Source organism: Cricetulus griseus, chromosome 4 (assembly GCF_003668045.3).
Source record: "Cricetulus griseus strain 17A/GY chromosome 4, alternate assembly CriGri-PICRH-1.0, whole genome shotgun sequence".
NCBI lineage: Eukaryota > Metazoa > Chordata > Mammalia > Rodentia > Cricetidae > Cricetulus > Cricetulus griseus.
In genome coordinates this window covers 74,560,058-74,577,982 of record NC_048597.1, presented here as the reverse complement: position 1 = coordinate 74,577,982, position 17,925 = coordinate 74,560,058, and the positions used below count along the sequence as shown (strand labels likewise).

Sequence of the window (17,925 nt, the reverse complement as noted above, 5' to 3'; positions counted from 1 at the left end):
TTCAAAGAGAACATCACATCTGTTATTGAGAAAAGTAGAAAGTACTGCAGTGCTATAGATATATAGTGATTTTTTTTTAAACATTCAGACTTGTCTTTCAAATAAGCAATGCAACAATTTCAATGGGATATATTTTTTAAAAGCAAGCTTGGATATCAACACTTAAATGGGAACCTTTCTCCATATAAGAGGATGTAACTTTACTTAACAACCTTAAAATTTGATGGAAGGTTTGGGGGAGGGAGGAGGGAGGGGAAGGGGGAAGAGGGGAGAGAGAAAGGTTCTACTTTCTCAGCAACACAGTTCAAGCCTAATTGTTTAGACTCACTTCCAGTGGTCCATTAGTCCTGAAGAAAAAGCTCCTCACACTCAAGAGCAAACAGCCGCTGTGACAATTGTCTGAATGGCACACGTATTTCCCTCCAGCACTTCCACAGATCTCCCTAAAGACCCTAAGTCCCTCTTGTGCCCATCACCCAAAACATCTCCTATATAACCTGAACACTTTCTCTTAGACTTCTGATTGTTTATGTTGCAGTCTTGAGGGGCTGTGAACCCAAAAGACAATGAAAAGTGAGTATCAAAAACTCCAACCTGTCAATCAACACAACCTGAAAAGTGCCTGGTTGGAATTCTATAACTTGGACAGTAGGGGCTGGGCAGCCATAGCTGGCAGTTTCAGCCACAGGCCTTTCTGTGCCAGACTAGTCAGCCTCCAGCGCAGAGCCAATCGTCAGCAGGACCAGCTGTTGCCATGGCTCCTCTGTGTGCAAGGGCCTCATTTATGTCTTGCCTGCCTGCCCCTGGGAGCCAATTGGTGGACTGCTAAAGCGTTGCCATGGCCACGCTGTCTGTTAGGGGCCGCAAATGCTCAGAGCCAAGGAGTCTGAAACCAGGCTGCCTCAGCCTGGAGCTCGTGAAGGACCTGGCTCTGGGCTCCAGATGACACTGAGACTTACCTAGATGAATACCATCATGAACCGAAAGAAGCTGCAGAAGCTGACAGACACCTTAACTAAAAGTTGCAAACACTGTAAGTAAGAACCGAATTCTGGAGGACCCATGACTTCTGGACCAGGTCTGTTACCTAACTTGTGCTTCCGTCCTGCTTCCACCACAAGGGCTTCTTCACAGTAAGCCACAAGAGACACCTGCATGAAAATCCCTTTTTTGGGGTGTCAGCTCCTCATGTAGTGCCAGGATCTTTAGAACACGACCAGATCACGTGCATCCAGTGTGTGCTGCCTGAGCTTCCTCTCATACCGTCGCTAAATTCAAAGACCCTCTTTATTTGCTTTTATGTTATAGAAACATGATGCGATGTCCTGGGAGGCATGTGACTTTAGCTTTAAACAGGTTGACAAGGTCTAGAAAAACATTAGAATCAAGAAGGTAGCAGAGCCGATGTATAGCACCTTCACCTACTTCCTAGCTCTTTCTAGAGGAGAAGAACCTGTAAGGTCTAAGTTCTGGAAGTTTACTAAGAGCTCCATAAGGGAAAACAGTCATCCACTGCTGGGCACCTTTAAGAAAGACACTTGCAGTTCCACAGCAATGTTTTAGGATGAGGTAGTCTATTTGAAAACTGCATTGCTCAGCAAATTAAGATGGTAAGGAATCTGTGTTCAGTTTCAGATGCTCAAATACCAATTGCTAATGGGGTCTAAAGGTGAGGGAGATCCTCCAGGTGAGCAGACACCAGAGCATTGTACTCAGACTGAAAAACAGAGTTGGCCCTTGGGCTAAGAAGCTGTGTGTGGATTTGATTGGGATGAGGGCACTGTTGTCTGGTGTGGGGACTCACAAGTTGTGTGATGATTGAAAAGCTTTTGGTCACGAGGAAAATAGAAAAGGTTCAAATATTCAAATCATCTCAGTTGTATGAAGATGTAGAAGTGAACTTTTAATGGAGCTCTGGGGCCTACTTTCTTTTACATCATTGGTATCTGATATGTGTAAGAAATGATGTTATGGGTGTAGACCCAGAACTGAAATTTGTGACATACTGTCACACTGTGAGCATCTTAAAATTCTCAGAAAAAGGCATCCAACCATTTAAGCTGTTTATTAATTTGATAGTGATTGTGTTCTTTTGCTGTTTTCCTGAAATGCTTTTATCTCTTGGAGAATACCTGATATTTCTAAAATGAGTACAAACATTTCTGATGAATATACAACAGATTAATAACTGGCACATGTAGTGCTCAATTGATTGAGTCTGTTTAATAAGTTCACATTGCTTCACTACCAAACACTGAGAACAATTCAAAAATAAGTGGTTTTCCTTTTGTGTTTTATTTGCATTACTCAGGACTGAAATGCTATGCAAGCAATCTACCACTGAGCTAAAATCTAAACTCTATATAGAGAGTTTAAATTATCAGTAAAAACATGTCTTTAAAAAACTCTTGATTTTTGTTCTTAAGTAAAAATTTTTACATAAGTCCTAGAAATGTTAATGATTATTAGTGAAAAGTAAACTGTCAAACAGCTGCAGCTCATAGACATTGTGATCATTTAAAATGTCTTTAAGTGGCAGATGATGACACAGTGACTGAAATGGATGTGTTGTGTTGAACCAGAGAATAAAGGGTCTTAGGCATGCAACTAGTTAATCCACCTGCTACAGATGAGAACTTCTGAACCCATGTAGGGACCCTGTAACAATGAACGGCCAATCTGGGATGTGTCTTAACTTAATGTAATATGTTGAGAATTCAAGGGGACAGGAAAGTAATACAGGGAGAAAAGATAAATTCTACTAAGAACGTTTGAAAAAGTCAAAGGAGAACATTATTTTATAAATTACTTAAATATTCATTAGCTAACCTGAACAAGCGGGAGCTCATGGACCCCAGACTGATATCTGGGAAACCAGCATAGGACTAGTCCAGACCCCCTGAGTGTGGGTGTTAGTTGGGAGGCCTGGGCAATCTATGGGACCTCTGGCAGTGGATCAGTATTTATCCCTAGTGTATGAATGGGCTTTGGGAGTCCATTCCACATAAAGGGATACTCTCTCATCCTAGACACATGGGGGAGGGCCTAGGCCCTGCTCCAAATGATGACAGACTTTGAAGATTCCCCCATGGAAGGCCTCATCCTCCCTGGGAAGCAGAAAGGGGTTGGGATAGGGGGTTGGTGAGGGGCAGGGGAGGAGGGGAGGGAGAGGGAATTGGGATTGACATGTTAAACAAGCTTGTTTCTAATTTAAATACAAAAGAAAAATATATAAAAATAAAATATTATTGTAATATATGTATACACATATATGCACACATATATATGGAGTTATGGCACATGAAATGAGGGTGTTTCCCCTATCCCAAAGAGCCAGGCACAATCTAACACAAAATTCAGTTCCAGGCAAACCTTCCCTCAAGGTATTGATTAAGGGAATACAAGAGATTTCCAAGACAATTTGGGATGTAGCTTTTGCCATTAATTGCCTTCCAGAACTTAAAAGTGAGACTCTATTGCTGAAGATACCACACACTTGGGCACAGAATTTGGAGAAACTGAGCTGCCACTGACCAGCTAGTCCCTGAGGACTAGTTCTTATAATCTCTTAAAGTGCTGTGTAGGCTGCGATGGGAGAGGAGCAATGAGTTGTCCTACCCAGAGTAAACCCTATGAGCGAGGACAAGGACTGGACAAGGGCACTTTTATCTTGGGAACAACCAACAGCTTTTTATTTGAAATTATGGTCCACTAAATAGGAAAGAACTCATGTAAGGTACTGTAAACCTAGCCAGCTAACCTGCAGGATAACCTATAATTGCCACTTTTCTAAACCATCGTAATTTCTAACTGTATTCTAAATAATTATTCTTACAGCCACAGATAAGTGTAGTTCTCGCTCTGCATCAAAGAAGTCTCTTTTTTCAACCAGTGGACACTATTTCAGGATCCACAACTTTTAATAATGCAATGAATTAGTGACTGTGAGCTGCCTAAGCCCAATAGAAACATCTGCAACAAAACACTTGCCCTTAAGGCTCAGGGAAAATCACAGAAGAGGGAGCAGAAAGCTTTTAAGAGCGAGAAGCCTACTATACCTGCTACTAGATAGTATCTAGACATGACCAGGAAAGTGCACCCATAAAATCTCAAAAAATATCATTTTATGAACAAGATCAGCATATGACAACATCAGTCAGCATGTCGACATGTACAGAGGAAATGGGTTCCACTCCTAGGTAAAGAGTTACAGGTGTTCAAAGGCTGCTGAAAGACTGAGAATCAGTTTTATCCAGGGACCAGCTCCTGCAGAGGTTGTCCAATCCCCAAGAGGTCAGTGCTAGACACATGCACATGGCATGCCTCTCTCTCTCTCTCTCTCTCTCTCTCTCTCTCTCTCTCTCTCTCTCTCTCTGTGTGTGTGTGTGTGTGTGTGTGTGTGTGTGTTATGTGCGTGTGCATATGTGTAAATAATAAAAAAGAAAAAGTGTGTGCATATGTGTAAATAATAAAAAAGAAAAAGTGAATTTGGAAGGGAGTAGAGGTCATGAGGCAAGGGAGGAGTTAATGGGGAAGAGGGTGAGACAGCAGTGATACAGACACAGTGTTCACATATGAAGTAGTCAAAAGGTTTTAAAAATCAGTGAGAAACTTTTTCTTATAGATGACTTTTGATCTCAGTCATAAATTAAGCTAACGCCACTTAAGTGACATTTCTTTTGAGATGGAAACACAGCCCATCAGTATTTGCTGTTCCTCATGAAGTTCTTCCCTAGTCACAAGCAGTTCTTATTTTTTAGAGCTTTGCACAGTCTTTATGTGTTATTTTATATCATTAGATTTAATATTTTAGCTCTTTTATGTGTATGGTTCTTGGCATTAAGTTCAGAAGTCTTCTCTTATCCACGGGGTTTTGAGTGGAGTTCAAGATGCCTGCTCTTTGAGATACTGAGCACTATGTTCTCCATGTTTCTCCTTGTAAATGTATAGCTACTGTATTTTAAGTTATAAATAAGGCACACTTAGATGCTAGGTTAGGTTAGTTACAAACAATAAAATAAAATAGTTACAGCAATACGCTGTAATAAAAGTCACTATTTTTGGATTTCATCCATTATTCTTGCACTATAATAGGTGAAGTGAAGCTTCACACAGGAGGGGACTCTGTACATTCACAGTGTCATGCAATTGTCATGAAAAGAAAGCTCCAGAACTTTGATCTTTCCCAAATAAACCCTACACCAACTAAACACTAACTCTCCACTATGAATTTGATAACAGTAGGTCCATCATACAAGTGGAACCATATTTTATCCTCTGGTTAACAACACTTATGTCCATAAACATGCTTGTTCAGTTTCTCTGTATTTCAAAAGAAATTAGAAAACAAAAACTGGTAAAGGAAAAAAAAAGGATTTATTTTTTGAACAAGTCTGGGCATGGGTGTATCTAACTTTCCTCCTAACATGCCTGTCAGCAGCTTTTAGTTTGTAGAAAGCCAAGAGACTGAGATTACCACAGATGTAAATATATCTGTGAGACAGGTCTTTTCTTGGAGAGGAAGAGGACCTAGGCCCAGTTGTCTGTTGTCCTTTTCTTCTGTTACAGAAATATACTTTTATTCAGTTATAGGAAAGAAGCAGAAAAACATCTCCAGGATTGTTCCTAGGACCACCTCTATGCTAGGTCCAGGTCTGTTTTAGGTCCATCTCTCTCTGTGCTAGGTGAATCTGTCTCTGTGCTAGGTCCATCTATACTAGGCCCATCTCTGTTTGTGCTAGGTACATCTCTGTAATAGCCCAGCTCTTTGTGTTAGGTCCATCTCTGGACTAGGTCTATCAACTCTGTGCAAGGTCCATCTCTCTGTACTAGGTACATATCTCTCTGTGCTAGGTCTAACTCTGTACTAGGATTAGCTCTCTGTGCTAGATCCATCTCTGAACTAAGTGTAGGGCAGTAATATACTGTACCTTTTCTTTGAAAGTCAGCTTCAAGCTGTGACTCTTGCATGCCTGTTAAAGGCATTCATTTTGCAAATGAAAAGCAGGTCTGATAGTGAATAGAGAGGCATAAGCGGTTCCCTTTACCTTATGCTTTCCAACATTGTGGCCTCAGCATGAACTCAGGGTTATACTTTCCTTCTGTTTTCCACTTATCTTAATGCCAGTGCATCTTGTAACAACACTTAAAAGCTAGTATTCCACTGTTTGGCTAGATTCTATTTTGTTTAAACACTCATCTCTCACTGAACACTGGTTTGCTCCTTTTGGCTTTTGTGAATGATGCTACTGTGAACATTGGTACATAGGCACATGGCTGAGTCCCTTCTCTCAGTTCTCTCTCTCTCTCTCTCTCTCTCTCTCTCTCTCTCTCTCTCTCTCTCTCTCTCTCTCTTCTTGTGTGTGTGTGTGTGTGTGTGTGTGTGTGTGTGTGTGTGTGTGTGTGTGTGTGTGTGTGAAGTAGAATCATTGGATCACACCGTGTTTATTTTTAGGGACTGGCATACTCTTTTACACAATAGCTTACAGCTCATTTAAAAATCTTAAACATTGTATTATTTTCTACTATTTACTTAGCATTTTTTCTTTTTCTGAAGTTTTAAGTTTTCTATTAAATTGTAGTTCTTAAAATCAGAAACCACCCCGAGTGTTATGGAATACAGGAGAAGATGTAATTTCTCTATTTTCTTGTGCACACAGCCATTGTCCTTATGTATGAAAATATTCAACTATTTTTTTCTGGTTTTAAATAAAATTTCCCCATCTCCCATTCATACCTCACATTTAAATTCACTTATATTCTTTTTGGTAAACTATATTTTAATATTTTTTATTTGCTATTGTTGATGGTGCTGGTGTTGCCACTGTTGTATAAGTAAGTGTGTGTGTGTGGAGGGGATGTTCAGACTCAAATCACCAGGCCTCCATGGCAAGGCAATGTTTGTTTGTTCATTTTTTACCAGCTGAGATATGTTGCCAGCTTTCATTTATGTTCTTAAAACCAGTAAGTATTCATTCTCACACTGCCTCATTCCCTCTCTCTCTCATATTCTCTATCTATCTCTTTGTGTCTCTTTCTCACTCCATCCCCTTTCTGTGTGTGTGTGTGTGTGTGTGTGTGTGTGTGTGTGTGTGTGTGTGTGTATTTTAAATTAAAAAGAAATCCTTCAACCAGAGTAATCCTGAATTGTTTCCTGTAAATGTTCACATACTTGGAGAAGAACCATACTGGTTGTTAGAACATGCTTAAAATTCCTTTATTAGGAAATAAATCTATCTGATTTTAATGTTCTGCCTTATAAATTCACCAAGTCTAAACTGAAATGAGAATGATTAACAGATATTTAGGAGGCTATATTTCCATAGAAATGCTTGCATGCAGCTGCCATAAATACCTACCATCAAATGTTGGCTGTTTCCAGCAGTTTGAAACCACACAACAATGATTTACCCTCTGTCTGCTCTGTGAAGTCTCGAACATGACACCACAGTCATCTGGATCATGTGGCTGCTATCTTTTTTCATCCTAAATGTGATGGGATCTATTTCTATTTAGCATTTGGCTCCAGCAGGAGTAACTTACCTTCTGTTAGTGGATAATGTGACTTTGGCACCATCTTCCTTTAACTCCAAGTCTGTGACTCAGAATATGAGAGACTTGGAGGTGGCAACAAAACGTTAGATGCTTTTGATTGTGAACACATAGACTCATTAATGCAATATTTGTGTTAGAACTTAAAATTTTAAAGTGTACTTTTGTTATGTGTCCATTTTTATCTTTTACAGTTAATAAATATGAAGTGAACTGTCTCATAACACTTTTCTACAACTTGGTGGGAGATGCGGCAGAAAGGTCAGGGGCAGTCGTTGGACTAGATCGAAATGCATTTCGGAATATCCTGCATGTGACATTTAGAATGACAGATGACATGATTATGGACAGAGGTAAGATACACATATTAGTGAAACTGTCAAATTTATTTGTAATTAACAAAGGTGTAAGTTTGGTTATGCTCTTGGGAGAAATACCATGTTCTAGATTCCCAATTTCATTTGAATACATATGTGAATATATTTTAATCTTCCAAAATGTTTGGAGAAGGAATCAGTATCCTATTTCTTTTGTTGTTCAGAAAGAGAACAAAGCTGTGTTGGGTAGCTGGGTTTCATATGTCATACAAAAAAAAAAAAACCTCATAGTTTTCTGCTTCTACTTAAATTTCCTTACATACTAGAAAATACTCAATAACAGCTAAGAAGCACTCCTACTATGTAAAGCATTGCTTGTTCTGAGGAAAAAAAAATACAATTATTTTTATTAAGAAGCTTAATTATCTAATGACTAGCATGTTTAATATGCCTATGTATTATTATTCACCTATATTTTATATATTAAGAACACTATTTATACCCACAACGTATGAAGAGAAAGTTGAATATATAATTAAAAGAATTTTCTCAGTTTGTGTCAATTTCTTTTGTCAAATGAGGGTATGGGGACCTGGGTCTTGAAACAGCTATGAAATGAAGAGTGATGTTAGACTTGATGTATTATTCAGGATTAAAATCAAACACAAATGTTTCATTGTGTCTTTTTAGTGTTTCGGGGTTTTGATAGAGACAATGATGGCTGTGTAAATGTATCTGAATGGGTACAAGGATTATCACTATTTCTTCGAGGGACTTTAGAAGAAAAAATGAAATGTAAGCCTGCAGATAACCTGCTAGTTTATACATTATGGTAAACATAGCAAAAGTTTTTAAATAACTGTTTCCAATAAAGTGAGTTTTCATTGGTTGGTTAGTTCACTAACCTCATTGGCCATATTTATAGAGCAAATTACAGTCAAGAAAGAATGAGAGTATGTTAATTAACAGGGAAAATCAAGCCATTTAAGGAGTGTCATGGAAGGAAGCAGTACATGTTTGATCTCCATTTTAGCTATGTACTATTGTAGTTTACATTGCTTGATAACAAACTTTAAACCAGAAAACATAATTTAAGTTTTCTAGTTCTTAAATAATTCTCAACTAATGGAGTCATACTTCATTTAATAACATGAATGTAAACATGCAATTGCTTTTCCATGTTTCCAGTCAGTAATGCTCATGTTAGTGCTCCTAGGAGTTTCTTTTCATAGTCAGTTAAAGACACATGTAGAGAGGTATGAGAATGTTTCCCTAGTGTGCACTAACATTCCCACGAAAGTCAACTAGTAACAAGCTCAGAACCAAATAATGCAGCAATAAGACATGCCTTCTCCCTGATTTTTTGTCAGAAGAAAATGCCACCTTAGTGGTAATCTCGAACACACACCAACACACACACACACACACACACACACACACACACACACACACACACACACACACACACACACACACACACACACACACTTTATATATCTTTTTCTTTAGACTGCTTTGAAGTGTTTGATCTGAATGGCGATGGCTTCATTTCAAAGGAGGAGATGTTCCACATGCTGAAGAACAGCCTTCTCAAGCAGCCCTCTGAGGAGGACCCGGATGAAGGGATTAAAGATTTGGTTGAAATTACACTGAAAAAAATGGTAAGGATGAGTAACTTAAAAGTTTTATGTTGAAATTTACAGTCAAAGTGTGGGGTAGCAGTAAGAATTCAGTGGTGATGACTTTCAGAGTTCTGTTTAGTTAAAGAACAATTGACTTTTGCTTGTTAGTGGAATATTTTTCTGTGAGCTGCAGGTGTGGGTCAGTGACAGAGCACTTGCCTAGCATGTGAGCGGCTCTTGATATCATGTTTTTTGCACCCTGCCCTTCACCACACACAACTTCTCAACCTAATCTCTCATTCTTCTACTAACACCTGACTGTGAAAAAGAGTGTGCATTTGCAGCAAGAGTGTCATGTGCTCACTGACCCAGGTTGCTCACCTCTCAGGACCAAGACCATGATGGGAAACTGTCCTATACTGACTACGAGAATGCTGTGAGAGAAGAGACTCTTCTGCTCGAAGCCTTTGGGCCATGCCTACCTGATCCAAAGGTAACAACATTCCTTTCTTTTTGTTGAATCAAAACATAATTTGGAACAGGACTTCTCAGCTTGGTATATGGTATCCAGAAGGATGTGAGCATAGAAAGACCCCCACAGAAGTGACAGTTTGTCTCTGTATTGTTACATCCCACTGATATGTTTTCTTCATTCTTAAATGCATTAATCCATGTTAGAAAGAGATAATGAGGTTCAATGTGTGCCAAAGACCCAGGGCAGTGGTTTAGTGGCTTCAGTGGAGGGCAAAAAGCAACATGAAAACTGTTACACAACATTGCAATAAGTATAATACCATTATGATAAGATGTAATGATTTGTATGGCACTTCTACTATGCCAGGCAATGTCATAAGCACAATACCTCATATCATCTAATTTTAGATGAGGAGATAAACTCAGAGGATTAATGCATTTTATCAAAGCTGACTTAACTAATTAGTGGGGTAGCAGGATGGACATGCTGCTGCTATTGTCCATAGAAAGCTATGTAGAACGTGGTAACCGGCAGGAAAAAGAACATCCACAGCATCTAGACCATAAGAAGACAGGAAGGCTTATCCAGAGAACCAGGTTTCAAATGAATAATAGCCAGGTAAAAAGGCAGAAGTAATCCGGGCAAATGAAATGACATGTGTATGAAAGAAAGTGAGGAATGGAGGGATCAGGAAGTGTATTACAAGAAGACCAGGTATCTACTTGGCTAGAGATAAAGTAGAAGGTACCTACAAAGACTATGACCTCCACAGCCTACTTTCATCTGGACAGTTACAGGGATGTGTAAGTATTGCAGTTTATGAATATCCCTACCCTTGAGCTCTAGTTTGTATCTCCAGCTACCGATTCAAGTGTTTACTAAGACCCTTTCTCAGGGGTCATCTAAGACCTTCAGAAAACACACATATTTATATTATGATTCATAACAGTAGCAAAATAACAGTTATGAAGTAGCAAAGAAAATAACTTTATGGTTGGGGGTCACAGCATGAGGAAGGTTGAGAACCACTGTGATAGAGAAACAAAATTGATAGAATGAAAAAAGTGCACGCGCCAACACACACACACACACACACACACACACACACACACACACACACACACACACGGAATTTTTGTAATGGCTTGTACTGTGTGTTTCAACGATTCTAATAATGACTGTCCTTTGACAGAAAGACCAAGAATTCACAAGGCAGGATATATCATCTGGGTTTCAGTATACATTGGAATCCTGGAAAAGTAGGTTCTAGTCTCAATGAAGGAATCAGCTAGCCAGGAAGAGTAAGGACAAGCAGACAAAGAGAAAATTCTTCTTTCATGTCCTTTATATAGGCTGCCACCAGAAAGTGTGGCCAATATTTAAGGTGGATTTTTTTCCACCGCAAATGATTCAGTCAAGAAAAATCACTCACATGTGTGCCAAGAAGCTTGGGTTTTAGTTAATTCTAGATGTAGCCAAGTTAACAACTAAGAATACTCATCACAAGTCCACCCCTTGTCAACTTGACACAATCATATCTCCTTATGTCATACTTTATTACCAAGTGAAAACAATAACCAGATCACAATAACACTGAACATGATGTAAATATGCCATATACAAGTGCAAATACATATATTTTAGAATAAGTGGTAATCCCTCCAGGGGCATTGTTTTAGCAACTTGAGTTTGGATTTTTTTATTATGTAATATAATATCAATTGAGAAAGTATCAAGGAAAGAAAACACAAATACATTCTTTACAAAATAAGACAAAATTAGTCATGTTAATTATAATCTGTGTTTCTGTGACTAGTCTTATGGCTTTAGCTGGTATTTTCCTTGACTACCTGTTCTGTATTTCCTCTATTCTGAGCAAGCACATCAGCAGGTTTGATTCGTTTCCATTATTATGTCAGGATATTTGCTTCAGAATGGTGAGGAATATGATAAGAACAATGTATTACATGAGCATAGTTCCACTGTGACACTTCTCTGGCTGTGGAGTGAGTTCCTCAGTCAGGAGCAATGCTGTGTGAAATACCATGATGGTGGATAAGGCATTCTGTAAGTCCATGGATGGTGTTTTGGCAAAAACATTACATGTAGAAAAGGCAAGCCCACACCAGAATGGGTATATACAAAAATAAGGAGAAATTGTTGTTTTTCCCATGGAGAAAGTGATTCAGTGCAGTCAACCTACTACCAGGTCACTGGCTGGTCACCCCAAGGGGACTCAGTGCTAGTCTCTGCTGTTGGCAGATTTGTCATTCAGCAGCAGCTGTAGCCATGTTAGCCTTGGTAAGTGGAAGTACATATTGTTGATCCAATGCATAACCCCCATCTGTGTCACCATGCCCATTTTGTTCATGGCCAATTGGTCAATGACAAGAATGGCTAGGAAAAGAGGCTGACTGTCCACAGAATTGGTCATCATATCTATTTGATTATTAAATTCTTTCTCAGCTGGTCAACCTTTTGATGAGCATAATAATGGGGAACAAGCATCTTCACATTCTGTGTGAAAGACCTATGGACATACTTCTTACCAAGAAGTCTTTCTCACCAATTTTCCAATTATGCTCTTTCCAAATCCCTGACAATTCAACCAGTCCATTGGCTATAGACCATCAATCACACATCAGAGCATTTATCCTTCCAAACAAAATATATGGACATGTGTAGCACCTGAACTTCTGCCCAGAGCAAAGATTTCCCTTTGCCAGTGTCGGTTAGGATTCTCATATACAGGGGTTGTAATTCTGCAGCTGTATATTTTTAGGTGGTTCATGTATACCATCAGTAAACCAGACCCTACTTGCTTCTACTTTAGTCAACTGATCATAGGACACACAGGTCTACATAGGGTCTACAGGTGCATGCTTGGGAGCAGATGGCACTGGAACAGTAGTGGAAACCAGAGGCTTTGGAGCAACTTCTTCATACAGCTTGCTTATACCTGTAGGGCCTGGTTGGTCTGATCATGTATATACCACGTCCAGTTGATAATGGATTGATGCTGTGCACATCCTTCTTTATGGCTTGATGGATCAGATAACGCCCAGCTCTTGTTGGCAAGCTCAGGACTCATGATAATTTGGTTGCCCACTGCCAAATGTTCAGTTTCCACTAAGGCACAATAGCAGGCTGAGAATTATCTCTCAAAGGGAGAATACTTGTCTGCAGATGATGGAGAACCTTCCTACAAAATTACAAAGGTCTCCTCTGTGATTCACCTTTAGGGCCTGCTAAAGGCTCCAAACAGCATCAGTGTCTGCCACTGACACCTCAAGTACCATTGGGTCTGCTGGATCATATGCTTCAGATGATAGCACAGACCACATAGCAGCCTGAACCTGTTGAAGAGCCTTCTCCTCCTCCAGGACCCACTCAAAGCTAACAGATATCTGAGTCACTTGGTGTATACCCTCAAGTAACACATCCAAGTAAGGAATCTGCTGTCTCCAGAATCCAAATAGGCCACATGTATGTTGGGATTCTTATTTTGGTGGTGGGAGCAGCCAGATGCAATAACTTGCCCTCCACCTTTAAAGAAATATCTCTGCATGCCCCACATTACAGCACTGCTAAACATTTCACTGGGGTAGAAAGTCCTTGAATTTATTTCCCATGCTCTGATACACATATGTTTTCAACAAGCCCAAAGGTGGTTGCTACCTCCTATTCATTTGGTCCGATCTGCATAATGCCATTAATACCGTGAGCTACTGTAATATTTTGTGGAAGAGACAAGTGATCAAGATCCCTTCAAACTAAGTTATGGCACAGAGATGGAACATTAATATATCTTTGAAGTAAAACTAAAGGTTTACTGCTGGTCTTGCCAACTGAGAGCAAAAGGCTTCCGCTTGTCTTTATAGACAAGTACCAAGAAAAAGGCTTTGCTAAATCAATAGCTGCATACCATGTGTCAGCAGATGTGTTAGTCTCTTCAAGTAAGGACACTACATCTAGCAAAGCAACTGCATCAGAAGTCATTACTTGTTTAAGTATTTGATAATCAACTGTCATTCTCCATGAACCATGTGTCTTTTGCCCTGGCCAGATAGAAGAACTAAGGGAAGAATTAGACCACCATGTCTACACCTTTCAAGTCCTTGATGGTGACACTAGTTTCTGCAGTTCATGAGAAGCAATACTGTCCTAAGCTCACTATTGTTCCTGGCAGAGGTCACTCCAATGGCTTCCATTTGGCATTTCCAACCATAATAGCCCTCACTCCGCAGGACAGAGAACCAATGTGAGAATTGTGCCAACTTCTAAGAATTTCTATCCAAATTATGCATTCTGGAACTCGGGAAATAACTATAGGATGAGTTTAGGATGTACTAGAACTATTTGTGAGTTGTACTTCAGCCAAAACTCCATTAATCATCTGACTTCCATAAGTTCATAATGGATGGCCACAATGCTTCTTGAAGTCTCCAAGAATCAGTCAATTCTGAACCAGTATCCAGTACAGCCATGAAAGTCTAATTGTCTCCTTTTTCCCAGTGTAAAAAGGTCTTAAGTCCCTCTGGGTAAGCATTTGAAAAAAGCTAACTCTTAGGTCTTTTAACAAAGTTTTGGCTGTCCCTTCATTAAAGGAGTTCTGTGTCTGCAAACAGACTCAAGTCTGGTAACTGGTTCACAGGCCTTTTGGCAAAATGCAATGTAGCCTTTCTTTCATTTTTTTGAGAAATTTTCTGCATATACAGATCCAACAAAAATGCAATAGGCTTCTTATCTATTTTTTGACTGGAAACATCATGACAAATTAACCAGTATCAAAGATCCATGCAAGTTATTCCACCATAAAAATCAATTTGCCCATGCTACTCATTATGGGACAGGATTGCTTTGCCTATGATACCTATTATAATAACTAAAATCACCTTGTCTTTGGTGATTTGAATGATGCCTACTTTCAGGCTCAGTTAAACCCAGTACATTTAAATTCATCCAACTGAGCAGCAGTGTCTCTGACTCCAAGGAAAGGGTGAAGACCAAATTCTTTGAATGTGTTAATGCCCCTCTCACCATTTTGCATCTTATAGGAAGGATTAGTGGAGAGCATGTCTTCTGAGCCTTCTCATTATGCAGGATTAGGTTTTACACAGCATACCCACTCTAGCTTTGCAATTTCCCTGAACATCAGCACTAAGCCAAGGGGCATCGTACATCTCCAACTCCTTTTCAGGAGGCCATCTTTGACAAATGCCTTGGGCCACTATTCAAGCAGATGTTTGACACTGTTTTTTTTTTTTAACTCTTTAAGCATTCATATTAAACCTAGAATCTCCAATCAGATGGCCTTTATCAATAAACTCAGCCTGATCTAATTCTATGTTCCTTCCACCATTATCCCACTCCCTTAAAATCCATTCTTATACATATTCCCTAGACTTCTGTTTGAATGAATTAGCAAACTCATTCAGTTCTGTAGTGGTATAGTGCATGCCTCGTGGACTACAGTTTGAATCTCCCCCTCGGGAGCCTGTTTAGCCTTAAGTCTGGTCATAGGTCTAGAGGCAACTGTTGGTGGGCCCTGAGAGACATCGGTATTGTCTTGCTTGGCATGTCTTTCAGGAAAAGTCAATGTTGGATTAACATACAAAAAAGCACTAGTTTCCCTCTGTGGAAAATGTAGTACTTCAGAGGGTTGGGGGGGGGGCACATCTGCTAAGGGCAAGAGACTTCTTCCTTAAGGGAAATAAATCCCTGAGAATCTGAGGGATCAAAGTTCTCAGCCTCAGTATGATACTCTCATACATGCCTATCCCAAGTTATAGGACCCATTCTTTATCAGTTAATGCCCTTGCTATAATCCTCAACACCCTCAATGTCTGGGGCTTGAATTTTTCCTGTAATTCAACCAAGCCAGTCTTACAATGAGAGCTTCAACTTGAGCTATGTGCCTGCTGGAGAAAAGATTATCCTTCAGGGCATAATTAGAAATCTTTAGACTTCTTATGTACATTTAGAGGCAGTCAGTTTTACCCCTGGGTTCATTGTTGTCCTTTACCATGTTTTGAAATGCTGGGAGTTGGTTAATTTTATCACACAGATGATTCTGTTCCTTAGTCAATTTATTTACAGATGCTAAGACCAACCAGTTAGCATCATTATTTTCTTAATTTTGTCACAAATTGTCCACAAATTGAATATAGTCTTTGCTCCTCCCAATAGGTAAGTCAGGATAATCAAATGCATTTTGTTTCAGTAAGTTTGTTAAATAGTTTACACTATGAGTTTTCAGAGCCCTCCAGAATTCTAGCCAAGGCTTCAGTAATAGTAGGTGTTGGCAAATTGGAAACCTATTCCAGGTACTTATGTAACTCATCTTTATACTTCTGTTGCTCTAGAACAAATCGTGGCACTAAAATCTTCATTAGTCAGGGTTCTCTAGAGAAACAGAGCTGATTAAATATAAATGATATTTATTAGAGTGGCTTATAGTCTGTGGTCCAACTGACTATATATGATATATATGATATTTACTAGATTGGCTTATGGCTGTGATCCAACTATCTAATAATGACTGTCCCCTAATAGAAGGTCCAGGAATCCAATAGTTGTTTAGTTCACAAGCCTAGATATCTCAGCTGATCTTCACTATCCATTGGGATCCCAAAAGAGTAGGCTCCAATCTCAGTGGACCAATCATCTGGCCAGGGAGAGTGAGAGCAAGCCGACAAGACAAAGGAGCAAGTCCTTTATATAGGCTGCCACCAGAAAGTGTGTCCCAGATTTAAGGTGGGCTTTCCAACCTCAAATAATCCAATCAAGAAAAATCTTTTACCCAGAAGCTTGGTTTTTAGTTAATATTAGATATAATCAAGGTAAAAACCAAAAATAGCTATCATGCCAACCTTCCCTGGGAACCTATTTCTACAGACATTAGTGAGACACACAGAATGCTTTGTTTTGTTCTGCCTCTTTTTTAAGTCTATACTAAGTTCAACACTTTTATCTTACAGAGCCAGATGGAATTTGAAGCCCAAGTATTCAAAGATCCACATGAGTTCCATGATATTTGAATTCCAATATGTACTGTTTTGAGTAAGTCAAAAGGAGCCACATTAAGTTCATCTGTTTTTCTCAGCCCAGGAGAGGCTGTAGTGAGAGTCCATTTATTTGTACGTATTTTAGTCCAGGCCTGCTTCAGAGATTCTGGGTTTGGCAGGAGAGGTTGACATTGCTAAAGCTATTTTACCACATGGATTCTGTTAAGACATATACCTGTCATAAAACCTCCAGATTAATCAAAGCAATGAACAAATTATATAGTCATCCCTTAAGAATATAAATAGTCTTCATGTCAGAAATAGTTTGAATATACACTGAAATGTTGTTGAAACTATGGAGTTTCCTTCATAGCAATAAGTGTTGAAGATGATACAGAATAAGAACATGGCAGGCACTAGGGGCTATAGCAATGAAGGACAATGGAGCCTCTTTATTATGCTTTCTTCTGTTACATGAGGCTTTACCTCGACAGCTCATAGGCATTGCAGGGCAAAGATTGTGTCACACATACCTTTCATGGCCACCATGGCAGTTACCCTTTTGCATATAATGTGCCCTCAATAAATATTTCAGATTGGATTAAAAACAGTAAAGTGCCATACAATTATGTCCTGTCCAACAGAAAGAGAAAGAGAGACAGAGATGGAGAGAGACAGAGAGAGAGAGAGGGAGAGAGAAGATAGGTCTGCTCTGTCCATAGGCCCAGCTTTCATTAATCTCTGGAGGCATATTGCACCCCTACATTGCAGTCAGATACAAAGACCCTCACTGTTCTGGCTCCTAGTGTTGCACCTAGTGTTTCTGTAGTCCCTTTTCCACCACCATATGCAATGCCATGTTATAGTTCCACACTGCCTGAATTTCCAGTGTACAACCTATTACAGGGATCATGTCATATTGCATTCTAATGTGCCTGCCAGCTGTGACATTT

At 39.4% G+C, this 17,925-nt stretch overlaps 1 protein-coding gene across 2 annotated transcripts; it reads left to right on the top strand.

Moving 5' to 3' along the window:
• The first annotated feature begins 975 nt into the window (after window positions 1-975).
• Window positions 976-17,005, top strand: Efcab1 (EF-hand calcium binding domain 1). 2 transcript variants are annotated; one of them, XM_027413440.2, is made up of 6 exons: window positions 976-1,033; window positions 7,746-7,904; window positions 8,559-8,663; window positions 9,378-9,529; window positions 9,879-9,983; window positions 16,946-17,005. In XM_027413440.2, exons 1-6 carry the CDS (start codon window positions 976-978, stop codon window positions 17,003-17,005), a joined length of 639 nt encoding a protein of 212 aa, XP_027269241.2. The 2 variants fall into 2 exon arrangements, with proteins under 2 accessions (XP_027269241.2, XP_035300658.1); XM_035444767.1 differs by lacking the exon at window positions 7,746-7,904.
• Window positions 17,006-17,925: the final 920 nt, after the last annotated feature.